Source organism: Nomia melanderi, chromosome 2 (assembly GCF_051020985.1).
Source record: "Nomia melanderi isolate GNS246 chromosome 2, iyNomMela1, whole genome shotgun sequence".
Taxonomy (NCBI): Eukaryota; Metazoa; Arthropoda; class Insecta; order Hymenoptera; family Halictidae; genus Nomia; species Nomia melanderi.
This window is the reverse complement of record NC_135000.1, coordinates 24483450-24503348: the sequence shown is the minus strand read 5'-3', so window position 1 is coordinate 24503348 and position 19899 is coordinate 24483450. Positions and strand designations below refer to the sequence as shown.

Genomic DNA, 19899 nt, shown 5'->3' with positions numbered 1-19899 from the left:
ACAGAACTGTTTCTCTATGCACGAGAGACGTCAGCACGTTGACTGCCACGTAGTCACCAATGACCGGAGCTATTGCTTGAAAATAGTTATAACACGAAAACTGATATCGAACAAAAATATTTAGTAACGTAAGTAAGTGGACAATAGTATAACCAATGAACTGCTATGCGAAATCATTAATAATTGTAATACGATTTATCTTTGCTACGAAAGAATAAGTAGTACTGTACGAAATACAAGTTCCCGTGACAGTCAACGTGTTAACGAGGAAACTGAACCAAAGACGCAGCTTGTATGGGAAGATGTATCGAAGCGGCTCGTTCGGTTTGGGGATTTTTCGTTCAATAGGAAAAGCGGTCGGTGAGAAATAATGGTGGATCAGCTGCGCGGGGCGGGTGTCATTAGCAGTCACAGCATAAAAAGCTGTCTCCAGTATGACAGCCCCCGGTGCAATTACCGGACCGTCATACAAAGTCCGATCTCCGTGTCACAACATCCAATATTTTCTCGTAGCGAACGAAAATTTTATCCGTTTTTTTTTTTTTTATTGTTGCCGCCGGGAGAGGACGCGGCGCGGTACCGTAAACACGATCCCCGCCTCCTGAGCGGCGGGAGCTGATTTCCGCTGGAACGACCAGCGAACAGGTAGCCGGGAGGAGGAAAAAAGAGAGCGGAGCAACAGTGAAAAATTGCATCGAAGAAAACGAAAAGGAAGAAGGTGAGAAAGGAAAACGTGCACGCGTGTACACGTTGTAAATGTTGTTTCGCGGGCGATTGAAACTTAACGCGGCGTCGCGCGATATTTTATGCAACGGGACCAGACAACGCTAAATGAAAAATGCATAAAGAGACACCGGACCCAACTGTCGCCCCCGTCGATCATGGATTTTAACGCGCGTTCACCGGCGCCAAGAGGTTTTCACGCTTCCTCCTTTCATTCGCGATCTCTCGATTTTTCCTCGTCTCTTTTCTGGGGCCGGAGAGAGAAAGAGAGGAACAGGGACGTCCGTGTTGCTACGCTAGGCACAAAACGTGACCACAGGAACATGAAAGCCTTAATGAGCTCTCTCGCTAACGAGGAACGAGTTCGTTCGGGCGAACATCAGCTCCATCCACGTCGCGGAAGCTAGACTCGTTGAAAGCAGCTTTTCTCGGGATCGACGTAATTCACCGTTAACATGATCACTGCTCGACGATGTACATATATGCGAGTACGATGTACATACATGTGTATGCATTTTATGTAATCATATATATTACGTATTATGTGCCATGTGGGGCGTTAATCGTATCAGATTAGAGTCAGAATCAGTTGGTTCGCGTCAATTTAAATCAATCTCCAATTCCCTGTGGGAATCACGGAATATTATGTCCCGCCAATGGCACGGGACTATTGTGCTAATCAGCTTTACTTCGTCGCGGCGTGTATTGTCGTGTAGTCAATTATTGGCTAGCAGCCGAGCTAATGAACATTTGAATATTCATCCGGTTCGACGCTGGTCTACAAATTTCTCCGATTCACGACTGCAATGCCGGGTGGAAGCGGCACGGTCGACTTCGACCGTCGAACTTGAGTAGAGTTCGCCTCGGGTGACTGACTATTATCTTACTGCTTAGCGGAGATTAAGATAGTTGGTTTGTTGGAGTCAGCAAATGATTTCAAGGATTTTAAGAAAGGATGATGGTAGTAAAGGTAGGCGAGATAAGTAAAAGTTCTTAATTATGGAAATTTCATTATAACCGGAAACATGGGATTAGTCGGAGGACTGAGATATCTAAAGTAGGAGACTGCAATGGTAAGAACATACTAATGATTTCAGGATGCGGAAAATCAATTAGCTAATGCAACCGGTTTACCAGCAACGCAGAATGAATCCACAGAAGTGATTGGACTGAGTTATGGAGAAGGCAGCATGAACTGACGACTATCCACCCCACGCTCCTCTGGGAGACATAAAAACCAACCTACCTAGATTTTTCCTGATCGTTCAGTACGATGAGAAGAACTCGTCGGATTTGTCCTGCCTATCGAATAATAGCTCAACTTCTCCGCCGGATATACGAATCATGTTTTAATCATTCGCAGTCTTGTCAAATTTCATCGATTCAAACATTTCGTTAACTTTGAAGTTCAACTGGCTGAACCACGGTGAAAACCTTCGATCGAAATCAACAGTTCAATCGCAAATAACAGAGTATACCTTAAATCGATTATCTCGAATGCAATTACTTAACAATATTCAGAATACGAACTACTCGAAGACCGAAACACTCGAAGTTACCATTAAAAGACGATAACAATGAAACTTTATCGCGCAACGAGAAACGTGGAAAGCTTCTTCACAGCTTTCCCTCGAGGAGAACACTGCAGACGCTCGTCGATGCGGATGCTCAAGATTTTTCGGTGCATCAAAACCGTGGCGCGACTGGAGGAATGCAACGGGATAATGTTATATTACGGTGCAACAAAGCGCGAACTTAATCCGTTTGTAGTCCCCAAAGTTTCATCAAACGGGTTGTGATTTCATCTTGACGTGGTACCGCGGGCGGAGGCGGAAGATAATGTAGGGAAGGAAACGCCGGTGAAAACAGAGGGTGGAAGAGAATCCGGGGAAACCGGCAGGCAGACCTGAGCTATCTTCAGTCTGGCGATATTCTACCGCGACTACATTAGACGGCTTATCCGCTCATTATGCGGCCCGACGATCGCGCTTATACTACAAACTTACGACCTTTCCGTTAAGCTCTCCGTCGCGGGATCAACAAACCCCACGGTTCTTCCGTCCTGAATCATCGCGATTAAACCGACATGATCCTGAATTATACACCTCGCACGGGGAATTTAATTCACCCTATTAATAGCTTTGTATCGATTGATCAATACTCAAGAAATATAACTGCTGTGACTATCGGAAGCGAGACTATGAATCTTATTTTCATACAGTTACTTTGTTATATTAGCCCTTAACGGCAGAAAGGCCCCAATACGGGGACATAAAATGAATTTAGTTTTCATTTCATTTATTTATCATCGTTGTGGTTTTCTTTATCAAATATTGCAACTTATTAGATCATTGGTTTGTTGATCATGCACTGGCAAAAAATATTTACCGTAATATAACGTCTTATGGGTGTTTTATTACAAAGAAGCTATCAGCCGTTAAGAGTTAGTTTATCGAACACTTGAATCAGCGGAATCATTATATTCTTAAATAGCCTCTCTTGCAGATCCTATTTATTTGTTTGCGAGGAGTTCTAACTCGATTACATTTAACAGAAGGAAGTTCGGACTGAAAGTTGGGTGACTCGGCGAGATTCATGGGTATCAGCGATTCCGAATGCGTGAATCGATCCGAGAACGAAAGTAGAAGAAAGGACACCGGTGCTGGGTGGAGAGACTGCACTTAACGTGACGGTTATATATCGTTCCGCAGGACGGAGCGGAAGTGATATGTGGCCACGTTTACCAGCACGCCTAAACGCACTATTTCTTGTCCAGTCACCGAACTCTCCCAGAAGATCTTGCAACGGTTGCGAAGGAGTACATTCAGGATAGGTTACAATTGCTTTAGTTTCGGGCGAATTCCTGGCGGAGAATCTATCCATAATGTTCTAACTATTGCTTTTATAATAATAAATAATTCCATCACAAAAATAGCAAAATATGTGTATTACCATCTTCATTGATATTATCCTGATGTCTTAATGTGAAATCTAATTATACCTTTTATAATGTCTGTTCTCACGAAGTGGATTGATTTTAAATGAAAATTGATTTGAATGAAAAAGAAAGTATTATAACGGGTTTTTCCTACTGTATCCATTGTGTTTTTGAATTATGCAGAAGCACTCTGTTGGTAATAGTGGACAGTGCCATCTGTTGTCAAATAGAGACACCCCATGTATCTCTTTAAACTTGAGCTTCCCGCGCAAAGAAATGTACGTTACGAGGAAGTCAACAAAATTGGCAGAACGAACTTACACATGAAGATAAGAATATTAGAAAAATGGTATTAATAATGATGCCGTTTTGGACATTCGATTATAGAACATAAAAAAGGGAACTTACCTAGTAATTCCTTGGTCGCAATCGCAGCTGCCGTTGTCGATTTGATCTCAGGTCCCTGCGAATCACCACTGCTTTTGACAAATTGCCAGTCTTCTCTTAGTTTCTTCAGTTTCTCCTATTACAAACAAAAATGGTTCAAAATATTAGATCCAAGAGCACTGTAATATATTAGATCAGAATGTTCAGAAAATTAGCACGTGGCTTCATGTACTCACTTGCAATTCCACGGAGATTGGTTGTTTCGCAGATTCGCATTCTTTCTCTAAGTTAGTGTAATTTTCCAATACATCTTTTACTTCCATTTCGCGGTCTTCTACTTTAGTCTAAGATAACAAAATTAAACAATTAGCTGCGTTATATTCTTTTGTTACAACAGACCGATGCACTGACGCTTACCATGACATTGTTAATAACTTCAATTCGCTCTTGTTCGGTCAACTCTCGAGATATACTGATTCGAGTTCGAGTTTCCATGACCCATGCCATAACAGCATCGAGAGTGCAGACATACTTCTTAAGAGAAGCAAGCTTACTTTCGACGTATTCACGATGATTCGAGAGATTTGAATTGGCCTATAGAAGTAGTAATTAATGATTAACTGGGGCTTGAAATATCACGTAAGTTTAGGTTTATTTTATTTTTCTCTCGTATACAATAATTCGATTTAGACAATACCTTGTCCATATCAGCAAGTAATTTATTACATTCATCTTCTCCTGGAGGTATAGCATTTTGATGTACTAGATTTTGCAATGCTCTTTTACAAGAAGAAAGTTCTTCTTGTTTTGCCTAAAAATATTAATTTTTAGGTAGTACAGTAATTATAAAACCCCCTTTGCTGGGATGACAGGTTTATGTTTGGCAGGAAAATATACAAAAAGGGAGAGTTCAATGCTATTTATGTCTTGGCACAGTTTCGTTTGTACAGTCATGGCATGAGAAGGTATTATTAGGTTCACATTCAGTGTATTTAATAACGTAACAGTGGACAGTAGTGTACAAATACTAATTTTTTAATTAAAAAATAAATCTTTTATTAAATGTTATTGAACGAAAGTGTGAACTGAGTTTATAATTAATAGGAAAACTTGAAGGAAATTGAGTAATGTGAATACTGGTGTTAAATAAACGGTTGATTTTCCGTATAACTTGACCTATTGTTTTTAAAGATAGTACTAATAATTTTTTAGACACAACTTACTTTGATTAGTGACAGTCTTATTGATAGAGAGGTTTCATCTGATGGATTTGCTGCAGACACCAGTAAGGAATTTATTTGCTCCAAAATGTTGTAAGCACTATCTAAAATTCTTCCTTCAGTACTTACTTTTCTTTCCATGGCGAAATTCCTTAAAAGATGTTATACTGATGTTAAACACTATATGAAGAAGATACTAAACATTGCTACACGAACTAGTAATTGAAAAGAAATTAATCTAACTCTATAATCATACCGAACCGGAAGATTTAAACTTATTACTTTTCTGAATTTTTATACGAATTTCTTTATTAAATTCGAGATTATTCTGCGTTGAACACTGCAGCACCAGAGGCAAATCACAACTGAAATAGCTCAATAGGGCGCTTTGAATGTAACGTGTCCATCAAAATCGTTGAACTACTAGTCTTAAGAACTAACTATAAAACGGCAAGAAACTATAAATAGTTCATACAGAAAATTTAATACATACTTTTCTTTTCTTGTATTTAAATCAGCCACTAGATTTTGCCAACGGCGCTTTATCATTTCGATCATGTCTTTTAGCTCAATCATGTCTTCAGCTTTGGAACGAGAGAAAATACTGGCACTCGTAACGTTGATATTATTCACAGTCCTTTGCATTCTAGAAATCTCTTGTTCCAATTCATATAATTTTGTCTTTGATGATTTGGAATGACCAGTAGGATTTACTTTCTTTAAAGACTCTTCTGTTTTATCTAGCCACTCGGAGAAACTCCTACATGTGTGGCAGAGTTCTTTCCATTTGTCGTAACACTTATTCCAACGATTGTATCTTTCTACGTAACTTTGATTAACGTTAATCCATTCTTCTCGCAATTTATCACTCAAACGTCTTATCTGTTCAGCTTGATCTCTTCTTAATTGAGAAGCAACGTTTTCAAAAACCGAGTTACTTTCTTCAATACTCGGTTTAAGAATATTCAAAGCATTACTAATCTTTTTTAAGCAATCTTCTTGGTTCGCGAACATCTCATAATCATCGCCATTCAATGGCATTGAATTTAGAGATCTGGTCACAGTCACGACAGCCTCCCTAATCTTATTAACTCTCGTGGTAAATTCTTGCAAGTCAATCCTGCCTACATCCTATAAAATAAGAAATTAAAGTGTAATATTTTTAATGGCAATAATTTGTAGTTATAGATATAACGTATCTTATATATGTGTACATACCACTTCCACTTTCTTATCAGTGACATGCTTATCTTTATCCTTGCTACCGCTATATCTTTTAAACTGAGAGCTAACTTCCTGCCATCTACTATTAATACTATATCGTATAGTTTCGGAGTATCCAACGTTTAATCTTTTTAATTCGACGGCCAGATCATTTAATTTATGAATCTGCTCTTGCTTAGTATCAAATTCTGCTGTGAACGACTCCAACTGACCTTCATAGTTATTCACTTGTTCAAGTTTCAAGGGGACATCCCTAAACCAATCTTCAAAGTCTGCTATTATGTTATTATATTGTCGTAGCATTTCTTCGCCGCGTTGTGCTTGTATTCTCCTCGTTTCGATCTCTGACATAACTTGATGCCATTTACTCCTTAACTTATCCTGATGTTCATTCTTTATCTTCTCAGCCCTAACAGGATCAGATGTGTGCACTGTCATGACTAGACCATCGCCTTTGCTAATTAACGCTGCTGCGTCTGGTGCAAGAGTACTAACTTCACCTTCTAGTACCTAAAATATATATTAAATGTGTAAAAGAATTATTATATTTTCATTATAAAAATGTACGGTATTTATGCAAACCTCAAGACGCTTTGTAGGGTCTTTTTCATTAATAATGCCACTAATGCTCATAAACATAACATCCATTCTATGCAACATTTTTTGAGCAGCCTGTTCAAACTCCAAAATACATTTTTCCAGACCTGTTCTGGATAAACATCTCTTATAAATATTCTTAACGCCTGAAACCTTCGTCTCGGTCTTCTGTTGCGATTCCTGCGTTAACCTTTCAGCTTGTATCTACACATAACAATGGTGTGAAAGAAATTTTAAAGAAAATATTAAGTTGATTTACGTGTATGTGTCAACCTTCACCTATCGCTATTTATTCGCGAAATTGTTCAATTATGATTAAATAGTTACAAGAAGAAGTAATATTACAGGCACTATGAAACTTTCAATGGCAAATTGTATGCCATTAAAATTACCTTGTCCAAGAGGTGTTCAACATTTTCTCCTAAATTTAGGTCTTCCCCTTCTGAACTGGAACTTCCAACATCAATTTCTGTGTCGTCAGAAAAAATTAAAATATCGTCGGTTTCTTTATCACTCCCGTAAAAACTTTCACAGTCTTCTAACGTATCATCTTTGGACATACTTCTTGCGCGTCTATATAACAAAGCTCGAGTGCTCTTTTCAGAATCAAAGTTGTCTTTCTCATTCGAACGTATTTTAGAAATCTCAATGTCTCTATCAGATGTTGCGCTCAACTTTGATTTCGTTTCAGTTTCCTCGAGGATAAGATATTCGGCGACACTGTCTTTGTCTTTCCACGTATACGATACACCTTCTTTAGTTCTATTTACATTGCAATACAACTGTACATTCGATGACGTTTTACTACTTTCTACCTTAATGAATTTGCTACTTGAAACCTGACTATTTGAGGGTACCCCTTCAGTGTCTAATTTAAGAGTTAATTTTTTTAGATTTTTAGCAGAATATGGATCTATCGACTTGGTTTTCTTTAAAATAGGAATGAGCTCTCTCTTCTTGTTAATGATTTGCCCTCCAGTACAAATTTTTCCTCTAGCTTCTTTATCCTCGGTGTCAGTATCTACCGATTCCGGCTCTGTCTCTGTATCCTCAACAATTTCTACTCTCTCAACGACTTGTGGCATTAATCCTACACTGACATTTGCGCTTGGCAATATTACATGGTCTTCAGGGGATGCAACAGACTTTTTGATTTCCATTTCTTTCACTTCTACAATACGGAAGGGATTCGTTTGTGCACTGTATTCGTCGTACGGTTTTGAATCAGTTGTTACCAATGTATTGGTGGATACTTGGGAGAATAAGGTACTATTTTTTGATAAAAAGAATTCTTCGTCGGGCATGTACAAATCTGCGTCGGGGGATGAAGAGGGTATATCATCGTCAATATGAACAACTTGCGGCTGAGAAGTTTGAACGACATCCGGTATAGAACTCATGTCTAATTTCCGTCTAACGGTTCTACTAACATCTACAACTTTAGTCTTTACTTTCTCAGACTTTGCGGAAGACTTCCGACTTCTATGAACTATATCGACTGGCGAGGTTTCGGGTGTACTTATAACGTTAATCTGATTATCGTCAAATGCAGGATTTAGGTATCCTATCCCGTATATTTCCTCATTCTTATCTACTAATTTATTTTCTTTTTTAACTAGCTGCACCGAAGTTTGTTCCGGTTGTCTAGACAGTTTAATGCGTCCGTAATTGTCTCTCCCCTTAGTTTCTCCCGCTTTACTTTTTATTAATAAATTGTCTGTGATTTTGTGGATCCATTCCTGTGAAAATATGATAGGTAACAGAAAATTCATGGACAGGCGACGGTTAATTGAAAGAGCATGTTAATAGTGTGACAATATCAAGCATGGCCAAATGAAAGTGACAATGCAATTTCGTTGTGCGAACAAAGCTTGTTTCTGTTGCGTGTATCCATCACCAATACAAAAACTTGGAGCACATTTCATGTCATTCCTTATTGCGTGTTCTTCCGACAAATCATATTCAGACCTCTCTATGAAATTCTATACAAGGGGAGAGACAATGTCACAAATAATTGACCAGTAACAATGCATTGCCATCCACCAAAGATGATATCTGTTTCTCCACTAATAATAAGAGTATTATGTACATAGCTAGAAACACCTCTTGGACAAAATATTTGGCATACTTCACTAACATGTATCAACGTAACTTACACATAATCAGCAGTGAATATTCAAGTGTACATTATAATGAGTAAACTTATGTAGTTACTAAATGTAGCTAAGGTATTTTCCAAGTTAAAATTAATTACAAAATACATCAATCTTGAGAAGCACCACAATCAAGAATTAGATAACTTGATTAAAAATTCATAATCGATATTAAAGAATTTAAAAAGTCAAACACAAAAGTGTGAATTCTTTTGAATGAGATATACGTAATGGTACTATAAAGCACAAGCATTACATATACCAAATGTTAAGATAAAGAACAAGCAATACAAGCCATGAGAAAATAAGCAATGGATGATATTCAAAACTTCTTACGACATACGTACTTGTATTCTATTTGATATTTCTTCCCACTTGTTGCACACTTCAGCTACTTTCGGAAAATAAGTACAACGCTGCAACTGATTAACCTTTGGCTTTGCTTCTATCATTTCACTTTGGACAGCCTGAAATGAAACATAATTTTATCAAGTACGTTACAATTCAAGTAAAATCTTAACGTTATGTAAATATTAAAATGCCGTGTAATCTTAATTTACCTTGCATTGCTCAAAATGATTTTCTGTCAACTGATCAACTGGAACAGTATCCAATTCATTCAATTTTTCTTCAACTTGTAAGAGCCATGCATTTATTTCGTCAACATTAGGTTCTTCCTAAAATTACATAAATTTGTTTCGTGAAATCACTGCAATCATTTTCTGCGTCTAAATATTTACCTCTGTAGCACTACAATGTTTTAATCTTTTTTCAGTGTTTGCTAATCTGGTTGCAATATCTGACAATTTCTCCTTAAGTTGCTCCAGATACATTGGGTCACAAAGCTTAGAAAATTCTTCTTGGGATTTGAATAACTTATCTTTCACAACATTTAATCTTGGGATTACTTCTGTCATAGTTTCCTATTTTAACAAGTATTTATATCATTTATATTCGAATATCTAAAACTAACTCAATAAATATTATTACAAACACTGATTAAAAACTTACTCGCACGTATATAGCAATGACAGGTAAATCAGGCATATTCTTTTGTTTATCTAATTCTTTATTAATGCTATCTATGGACATATTAAGGTAGGACATATTTTTATAGATATCACGTGACAAATCTAAAGCTGTTTCCAAAGATGACTTTGATTCTGTTATGTGTAATCCCAGCTGCAATAAAGAAGTAAAACGTAATCGTAAGTTTTAACTCCAAAAACATAAATTCGCATACTAATACTGTATCCATATTACCTTATTATACAATTCTTTCAACATATCAATCCGTTTGGAAAATTTCTCTGGTTCAACAACACTTTTCTCTTCAACCAATTTTCTACCAGTGAGAATGATATTTTCAATTTCACTTTTAATTTCACTTAATGTTTGGTAAAAACGCTATAAATGTAAATAATTTATTATGATTCCCTAATCTTCGCAGAAAACGAACAATATAATTCTAATAATTAATTACCAAACAATGTTTAAGTTGGCCATCAATGGCTTCTGGATCTTCTGAAGACAACTCCAGCAAACAAGTCGCTTCTTCGATTCCTCTCAGTTCTCGCAAAGCTCTAGATAATCTTGGCTCCAAATTCGTTGGACAGCGGAAACGCTGAAACTTCTTTTGTACCTCGGAAAATGTTTGTTCTATAAGACACAACTGTTCTTGTAATCTAAGCGCAACTTCCTGCTTTCCAGCGGCTTTGTACGATTCAATTTGCATCGCCATATCATGTAGCGTTGATTGTTGATGCTCCATTTTCTCCATTAATTTCTGGTACGGATAAAAATGTATGTTCCATTAATTGTATCTTGGTTCTCCTGCATTTAACAACTTATTAATTGCAAGCGAAATATCTTCAAAGTGTTATGCAGCCATACATTTGAATGACTATTTTCATTGGAGTACAAAAAAACATTCTGCTAGAAATAACATTCTCTCTGTCATGCTTTTTCATAACAACGCTCTATATACAATATTCATTAATGTAGAAGCAAAGAATGATTCATTTACACATGAATTTTGTAATTGTCTTATTGAAACGATTAGATGGGGAAGTAACGAAAATTTGACTAACAGACCTGATAATCATGAGGCAAATCATCAGCAGTAAGGTCGCAGTCAAGAAGTGCAGTTAATTCAGAATCTATTTGCGTTAAGGAGTCTTGAAGAGCACGAATGCGTCCTTCTGATTGCTGTGCTTGCTTCACTGATCCTTCCAGCAGCTTGGCCCGCTGCCCTGCCTACTCAAAATGTAATTCTAATCTTCCGTATAACTTCATTAAATATGTTATTATATATACCTTTAGAATCGTGAATTTAACAATAATCTAATAATCTAATCTATTGCTAAAATCCATAATGATTTGAATAATTATCTAAAATTTTAATCATTCAAAAAAAAATCTCAAAAACTTAACTGATCGATATGACGAAAAAAAATAATTCATCAGAAGGACCAAAGCAATTTTTTCAAGCAGAGTAAAATAATCTTCAAACACAACATTTTTTTTTTTATATATAAAAAAACTTTCAATTCTTCTTTAGCAGTGGTGCATGCAGTTAGACATAAATACAATTTTGAATGTTAAACACAAAATTCAGAGAAAGAAAAATAACATTTCAAGCGCTTCGAATGTGCACATCGCGTAATGGATATTGAAAAATCAATGCATTCTTCGTATACGTAACATTCACATACCTGATTATTTAAACTTTCCCAACGGTTTGTCAAGCTTTCCACGTCTGTTTGAATAGACTGGGTCATGATGTTACTTACAATCAATTGTTTACCTATCTCTTGGATTTTTTCGAGTCTCATTTCTGGATGATTTCGTATGTAATTCTCCAAATCCTTTTCAAAACACAATTCGATTATTTCTCAAAAACTAATTATAAATTATTGCGTTATTTACTGCTGCTACGAGTAGACAGACTACGAACGTTTAGACTTACATCGAGTTCTTCTGAAATTTCTTCAGCGTCAGCGGCGCTTTCTGTGGACCTCTTAAGTCGTTTGTCTAACTTATCCAACCAGTCACTTGCTTGTGCAACCAGAGCACGAAATTCGCCATACTCATGACTAGCGTTTTGCAAGTGTCTATACCGCTCGTAAATACGATCCGTAACGTCAGTCCATCGAGCATTTAAGAATGTAAAACGTCTACCAAGTTCTTGTACCGAAGACCCTTCTGAGCTTAACAGTTTATCATTACCCATTTCATTAAGATTCCTAAATTCCTCTACTCGTTTATCAATCTTTTCTTTCAATAACTGATATCGACCACGAACTTGGAACAGTTCGACTGAGGACGTTATTTTTGTTTCAGCTGGTATTTCTTTCTCTAAAGCTGATAGCCACTTTGTAAAGTCTTCTATTCCATTTATTATCTGTTAGGATTGAAAGGAACGTATTAAGAGTCGCAATATGTTAGAATTCAGAGAGATTTCAGACAATTACCTCGTCATTCTTCTTTAAAGTCTCTTCATACTTATCGTTTAAACTTTTAGCACCGTCTACAATAGCATTCCACTTATGCGATATAACTTCTAATTTATTGTTCAACACGCTGGCAAACTTTGGTTCGGAATTCTCGAGTAATCTGTTCGTTGATGTTTGAAGTTTCTCTATTTTCGGTTTCTTTTGATTTATACGATCGGAAAGAGATTGAACCTGTTTTAATCTATGCTCGATAGCCTCAACGTCGTTAGTTACATTGTCTTTTGATAACTCCTCTAAGCGTTGATACGATTCCTCAAGCCAATACTCGAGTTCAGAAAGTTCATTATTGAAGTGTTTCAATAATTCAATATCTATACAATAACAACGCATATTTTTAAAACCATCACAATAAAAACAAATAAAATCATGTGCAAGTACCTTTCAACAAGTTTTGCTGACGTTCTTCTAATATTATAGGTATATCGCTCCATTTTGTATTAAGATCTTGCAATTCATCCTTAAGTCTCTGCCCCTGAGCGTCTCCACTCGTTTTCATGATTAATTCATGTCCTACGCTATTAACGTAATTAAAAATCTCTTGGTGCTCTTTTAGAGACTCCTGGAGATTACTGAATTTCTTTAACTGCTCCGCCATAGTCTGGTCATCTGACATTACTATATGCTCTGACAACAATGTGCTCTCCACATTGTTAATGAAAGAGGTAAGATTACCAATTGACTCCGTGTATTTTTTTGGCGGAGTTTTATCTACGGTTTCATTTATTTCGGCTAATTTTTCGGATAGTCTAAAACGAGATTCAAATTTAAACCTATGTTCATTCAAATGTTTCAATTAATGAGTGAAAGTTTATTTACGTTTTATACAATGTTTCCCAACTTGAAACGAAAGTTTGTACATCTACATTCAAGTTACAGCTTTCATTGGTACCGACTGAATTTTTCGACAACTCAGTGGTTTTCTCCATCAGTTTTTTAATGCGTTCTTCGTGAGACTTCATTGATTTCATTTTTACCTGTATTGTAAAAAATCATACTTAGATAAACATCTTGTTCGATCACTTTACTGTACTTATTTGAAAATAATGATTAAAACAATTACCCTAAATGGTTCAACTTGGCTGTTCCCTTTATTTGAGTCCAACCATTTGGAGTAGCTATCCAACATCAAATTCAAACTAGCCAATTCAGTTCTGAACTTCTTTATTTCTTCAAGGTATTCTATTCGACATTTTATTTCATCCAACCGATTGTTAATTGCCAGCCAACAATTCTGAACGTCTTTCAGCTTCGATTCTTCCGCTTCTGTCGATTCGTTCATGTTTTCCAATTCCTCAAGAAGTTGCTTTCCCAAATGCAAAACACGATTATAATCATCTTTATGCGACTCCGTATCAACTATCATGTCATTGTAGACTACTTTCTTTTCTTCAACACTTAATTGATCGAATACCCCCTCAGATCGTCCAATTTCCAGATCGACGTAATCAAGCCATTTGTACAGATTATTGAGCGCGGACTCAAATTCGTGTCTAGCTATACTATCCATTCTACGTTTCTTTGAGTCACTATGAGGCGTAGACTAGACAAAAATACATAACACATAATACTAATGTCATATAACACTTTCGAAATTTAACAAAAAACATTTCTACAGGAACATACCGTCGCGGTAATTTCTTCTTTATAAGCGATACTTGTTACTGTCTCGGACATCCATTCATTACCGGAAGTTACCATCATTTCCCTCTCGGATTTCAAATCGAACTCAAATCCTGAACTCGTTATCTATTACAATACAAAGCAGAAGCTAACATTTCGCGAACGAATACACTGAAATGTAATATATAAATAATTATACAATTCCTTTCCATTACCCTTTGAGCATGAACTTCCATTATTTGCCCCACTGCTTCCCATCTGTCCTGGAGGTTCTCGATATCTTGCAATATGTTAACGCACTCGGAGGAAGTGCTCTGACCCTCTAACTCTTGGACTGACTCTTGTAAAGAGGTCAATTTCTTCTGATTTGCATCCATTTCTATTTTTAGTATTTGCAACTTCTTAATTCTCTCCAATACTTCCCCGATCTCGGACGCTTGATTAGCTTCCATTTGTTTCAATGTGATTTCAGTTTCATTTAACCACGAGACCAATCTCTTGTAGTCATCATTTATGCTCTGCCAAAGCAGGGAAAGGGACTGCAGACGTTGCCTTCTTTCCTCTTTCCACTTACAGATATGCGTCCATCGTTCACCGAGCGCGGATAATTGATCCTCCATTTGAGCGTAAACCGCTTCCGAGTTTTCCTCGTCCACAACAACCACCATGTTCCTCATGCCATCGACAACTCCTTGCTGCGCCTGAATATCTTGCTCTAATTCACTTAATTGATTCAGATGTTTCTCCAGGGCAGATGGATTCAATTCAGCAGCCGCCATTCGCGAAATTCTATCTTCGGTTCTTGTTAACCATTGTCTGAGCGCATCTAACTGGCCCTGTTGCATCTGCATCAGAACCTACAAATACATCCACCCTTGTATAGATATTACGTACAAAACACTTTCCCGAAACCGGTCATTTCGCTTAGCGAATGTATACAAATTACAGCATAAACTGTGCAACTTGTATACAAAATATGCAACGAAAATTTGAAAAGGTGCATCAAGCTAAGGTGAACTTTCCCCTTCGTTACGACATTCCGTACTTTCGTACCTCATGAATTTTAGTTTGTCTCTCCATTGCCCGCATGCGAAGCCCTTCCCACCGGGAATTCAATAACGACATTTGAACACGAACTTCGTGTTCCTCGTCTTTGTGTAAGCCACCTTCTGCTAATAATCTTGCACCTTCCTCCAACACAGCACCGACTCCATCCTGGTGTCCGGACAGTTCCATTAAAAATGTCTCATGTTCGTGAAATTGTTGCTTCAGCACTTCCAGGCTTGAGCCCGGTTCCGGAGCATGGCTCAGTTTATCCTCTGCCTCTAAGAGCCAAGTTAAAACTTCCTCGAGTGCGACTTGATAACCGCCTAGCTCCACGGACACGTTCGTGGCTAGACTCATTGGTCTCGATGCCGGTGTCCCGAAATTAGTGAAGGATAATGGGTTCTATAAATAAAAGCGTTGGGTTTTTCGAGATGCACAAACGAAGTACATTGTGCCGTCGATTCTGATCAATTGATCCAAGATTATTGGATCGGAATGTTTACCTCAGCTCCTGGCGTCGTGACTGGGCTACCATCACTAGCTACTGAAAGATCTAGCTCGCCTATGTCGTCTCCGGAATGAGGTAGCGATTGGAAGAGGCACATAACGTACATCATTATCGACTTTTTGTCTGGTACGGATGTATTCACATCTGCGAGAAAGTGTTAAGCGTGTGAAGTTTGAAGCAATGAGTACAATACACTTCACTGCTAGTCTGTTCTTATTTCCCATCGCTTTTTCTAAGATTTAGTTAGGTGAATCAACAAGGAATTGAGGTCTACTATCGAAGGATTCTCATATTACTGATAACGATACAATTTTTTGGTCCTATTAGATATCGCTATTGATCGCTCATTAACCCCTTCCACGATTTTAAGAATTTTTTTTAGAAGGGGGATACTTTAGTTATATCTTAAATTGTGATGTACTATGTAAGCATTAGTGATAGTGATCTAATTTACCCTCGGGATCCAACAGCCGTTCGATGCCCAGCTGTTCCTGAGCAATTCGAAAAGCATGGTCTAGCCTGGCGTTAGGGTGTTTGCGGGCTATATTATTAAAATCGAATAGATGTGGTTTTCGTCTGTGAAGGATCGCGTTGAAGGCAAGACCGTCCGACCAAGACGTAGTGAAATTTTTAATATCAACTCCAGGGTAATTCTGGAAGAAGATCGATGAAATGTAAAATTTGCAACGGGCCACGGTTTTCTGTTAGTAGCGAGACCGTCTGCGTTTTCTCCTTTAGTAAAACAAAGTTTCACCTGTGAATTCTGACGACACCATGCTAAAAGTGTTTTTTCCAAATTCGTTTGTTGCAACTCTGTCATCAGATCCTTCAAATGATAATGTACCTGAATAAACAATGCGATTAGTATCCAGCGAGAAAAAGTATTCGTTCAGCGGTCGCTGACGAATTAGGTCTAAAACGAGTCGAGTCAATCGTGAAACTGACCTGCCAGTGTAAAATAATACTCCATACTAATCCCAAAGTTAGCTTAGGATTACCGTCAACGATATCGTTGCTACTAATATTTACAAGTTTCACCTGGGAATTACACAAACGCAACGATTAACATACGGTAACTTTCATATTCGCAACGATAGCGTGATCATCGACTTACGTTGTTCTGTTCGAGAATTTGCAATGCTTTGTTAACATTGTTGAGATGGTGGACTCTCATTCGACCACGTTCTCTTTTCTGTAAATAGAACGATTTAATTGTTTCGGGATGAGTCAATTTGGTGCGTTCCGGCGCACTTTTATGTTTCTGGAATCATCGTTAAAATAAGACCCGTAAGTCACACGGTTTATAAAAAGAACTGAACCCGATGCGTATCTTCGGGACACGTAAAGACACCTATGGAACGAGTTAAATGCAGGGGGCAACACGCACTTTTAGCTCGGCATGCTCGTACGCCCACCGTGCATAGATAATCGCCGCTCTTATGCAAATATTCGTAATACCCGATACGCGCACCTGCTTGGAATCCTATTAGCAGAGCTCATAACGTACGCACGAATGCCACTGCTCCATAGGATGATTAAAAATAAGACGGGTATCGGAATGTTTTAATGATTATATCAAACGCAAAATGACCAAGCCGCGATAGCGGCAAGACGTATAATTATGTAATTATTCACTCGTGATGAGTATACTTACAGAATGTTCTCTCGATAAAATGAACTAGATTATGTTTACTATAAACAGATCAAATCTTAATTAATAGGTCACGATGGGAATATGTTTAATTAAACAATTATTAGTTCCAAACAACGTAAATTTTAATGAAGTGATTATATCGAATTACGCGGGGTACGGCTAAATTATAAACAACGAACGATACGGGCAACATGTTTAATTGTACTATTATTTATTTAAAGTGAGTGTACTTACATAAACTTTAGACGTGAGGACTTCTAAAAGGGACAGTAAGCGATTGCCATCTCTTAAGTCGACGAACAAGTCTGTAATCGGTTCGTGCTGATTCTATAGAGAATATATTTAATCGATAAGTCGGCATTCTTCCATGGATTGGAGAACTAAAGGGTTACTAAATTACATCGTGTCTTAGACACTTTCACATAAATGTATTCCAATTTCCATTGCGTTGCGCCTGCAAAGTGAGAAACTTACCTTGAGCAGCTGCGAATTGATCCATTTCGCGAACGTTTTCTTCTGCACGTCTTCTCGTTCATCTGTAACACAGAAATACGCGATTGTATTGCTTGGAAAAGTCAACGTCGGATATAAACTGTAAATTTATAGTTGCATTATCGTATCTCCTCGGTCGCACGAGTGAACGTTAAACATAAAAAAGAAGACTCAGCATCTTCTCATAGTTCAGAATCAAATTTTCCGCAACATAAATTTCTACATTTGCATCGTTACCGTGGCATACGGCATCGGATTATACCAATAAAATATAGTTAAAGGAAATATCATATTAAATTGTTTATCGCCGCAGTCGTTCGACGAAACAAAATACCAGGAAAGATTCGAGCATCATCGTTATTATTGCGCCGGTTAAAAAACCACGCACCTACATCACGGGAATTCTTATTTCCGTGGTAACAGCGGCGTATCCACTGTCATTCCGACACTGTCGCGAAATTATTGTCGACGTGGCAACGACGGCTCGTCATCTATCGCGTTGACACTCATTGACCCCGGTAGATGCAGCAGTAAACTCTCGAAATTTAGGTCGGCCAACAGAAAGTCATAAGCGTAGTTCTTAAATACCTGCGGCTCTCGGCCGCTGAACACAAAATCCTTATTTCATATTCAACGGCGATTACGCAACCGTAGCCGCTCATTGAAGATGCGAAGCTGTTCAGAATCTATTTATATCGATAACACCATCGTCTGCAACTATTTCCCATACAGATTTCTAATTATACAGAAACGAGTTTTTATTTAATATAAATAGGATTCAAATTTGCTAATTCGTTTGAGTCACTGAATTCATCATTTGCACGGCTTGATCCTGATCCACTATCAAATATTCCTTGACCGGATTACATTATTACGAGCATCGATAAATAATTCATTTGCTTTTTTTCTACAAATACTTTCGATAAAAGTCAGCTATACTTCTAATCTTGATTTAATATTGAAGCGTTACTGTGCCACGAAAGACGATTCAATGTACTAAATCTCAGTGGAAGTCTTTCACTACCCCTTTACTGCTTGATAAAAATTCACTAACGAAATCGGCGTTTCTCCTTTAGCTCGGAATTAGCTTCGAAACAATTCAGAGTAAAAGTAAATATATCAAAGAGGACTAATTTTAATTAAGATACATTTTTATCGATCTTTCAAGTATTCTAATACTTGAACGATACACGATGGTCCGAGAGCAATCTCGTCCATAATCATGAATTCCATTCAGGCGCTCGATACTCCACATAAATCTGCATTAATCGTCGTCGTCCGTCTCTATCGGACGCTCGAAATAGTTGCGAGATGAAGCGTGCGGAACAGATTAGCTTAATCTACATCAAAAGAACGCTAATTACGTGCCGTCGATCGTCCTCGGGCTGCGACGCGGAGCAGGCATTAGTTTCGCGTTTCATATTTCGACAAAATGTTAAATGGCGAGCAACGCGGCGATCAGCGTGGCCGTCACCGGCGGCGAATGAATGAACGACCAATAGTTATCTTACGTTCGAACGAGTACAAGATAGCGGGAACGAGGGAAGGCAAGGGGCGAAGGAATCGCGAATGCCGATCACGTCGTCGAAGTAAAGTATGCCGTAAGATACGCGCGCAAGAGTGTCTTGTGTCTTTCCTGAACATCGAGCAGCGATGGGACCAAGAGTATCGTAAGTTGGGTAGAATCACTCGAAGGTATTCAATTAACTACAACGCTCGCCGTTCAGTGGAAAAGAATGTAAAACACAAGATAGTCTTTTGTTCTACGATCGTCGTTTTGCCATTTTCCAACTTCGAACATCTTAAAGTTCCTTCTAGGAA

At 37.8% G+C, this 19899-nt stretch overlaps 1 protein-coding gene across 9 annotated transcripts in view; it reads right to left on the bottom strand.

The window, feature by feature from the left end:
• Positions 1-19899, bottom strand: part of LOC116426948 (dystrophin, isoforms A/C/F/G/H) — a 650967-nt gene that overhangs the window by 616893 nt on the left and 14175 nt on the right. For 7 of the 9 annotated variants that reach the window (XM_031976684.2, XM_031976686.2, XM_031976683.2 and 4 more), the window contains 32 exons: positions 18061-18122; positions 17821-17913; positions 17047-17124; positions 16878-16970; positions 16687-16776; positions 16387-16585; positions 15928-16076; positions 15431-15826; positions 14593-15234; positions 14381-14503; positions 13818-14297; positions 13574-13731; positions 13136-13503; positions 12716-13068; positions 12211-12645; positions 11957-12109; positions 11337-11498; positions 10726-11028; positions 10506-10649; positions 10254-10424; positions 9983-10165; positions 9803-9919; positions 9590-9709; positions 7482-8828; positions 7075-7293; positions 6487-7002; positions 5762-6399; positions 5272-5419; positions 4746-4859; positions 4466-4642; positions 4285-4392; positions 4070-4184 (listed from right to left, as the gene is read on the bottom strand). In XM_031976684.2, the coding sequence (XP_031832544.2) occupies positions 4070-4184; positions 4285-4392; positions 4466-4642; positions 4746-4859; positions 5272-5419; positions 5762-6399; positions 6487-7002; positions 7075-7293; positions 7482-8828; positions 9590-9709; positions 9803-9919; positions 9983-10165; positions 10254-10424; positions 10506-10649; positions 10726-11028; positions 11337-11498; positions 11957-12109; positions 12211-12645; positions 12716-13068; positions 13136-13503; positions 13574-13731; positions 13818-14297; positions 14381-14503; positions 14593-15234; positions 15431-15826; positions 15928-16076; positions 16387-16585; positions 16687-16776; positions 16878-16970; positions 17047-17124; positions 17821-17913; positions 18061-18122 (8454 nt within the window). The remainder of the gene's footprint in view (positions 1-4069; positions 4185-4284; positions 4393-4465; positions 4643-4745; positions 4860-5271; positions 5420-5761; positions 6400-6486; positions 7003-7074; positions 7294-7481; positions 8829-9589; positions 9710-9802; positions 9920-9982; positions 10166-10253; positions 10425-10505; positions 10650-10725; positions 11029-11336; positions 11499-11956; positions 12110-12210; positions 12646-12715; positions 13069-13135; positions 13504-13573; positions 13732-13817; positions 14298-14380; positions 14504-14592; positions 15235-15430; positions 15827-15927; positions 16077-16386; positions 16586-16686; positions 16777-16877; positions 16971-17046; positions 17125-17820; positions 17914-18060; positions 18123-19899) is intronic. The other 2 variants (XM_031976691.2, XM_031976692.2) reach the window with 2 other exon arrangements.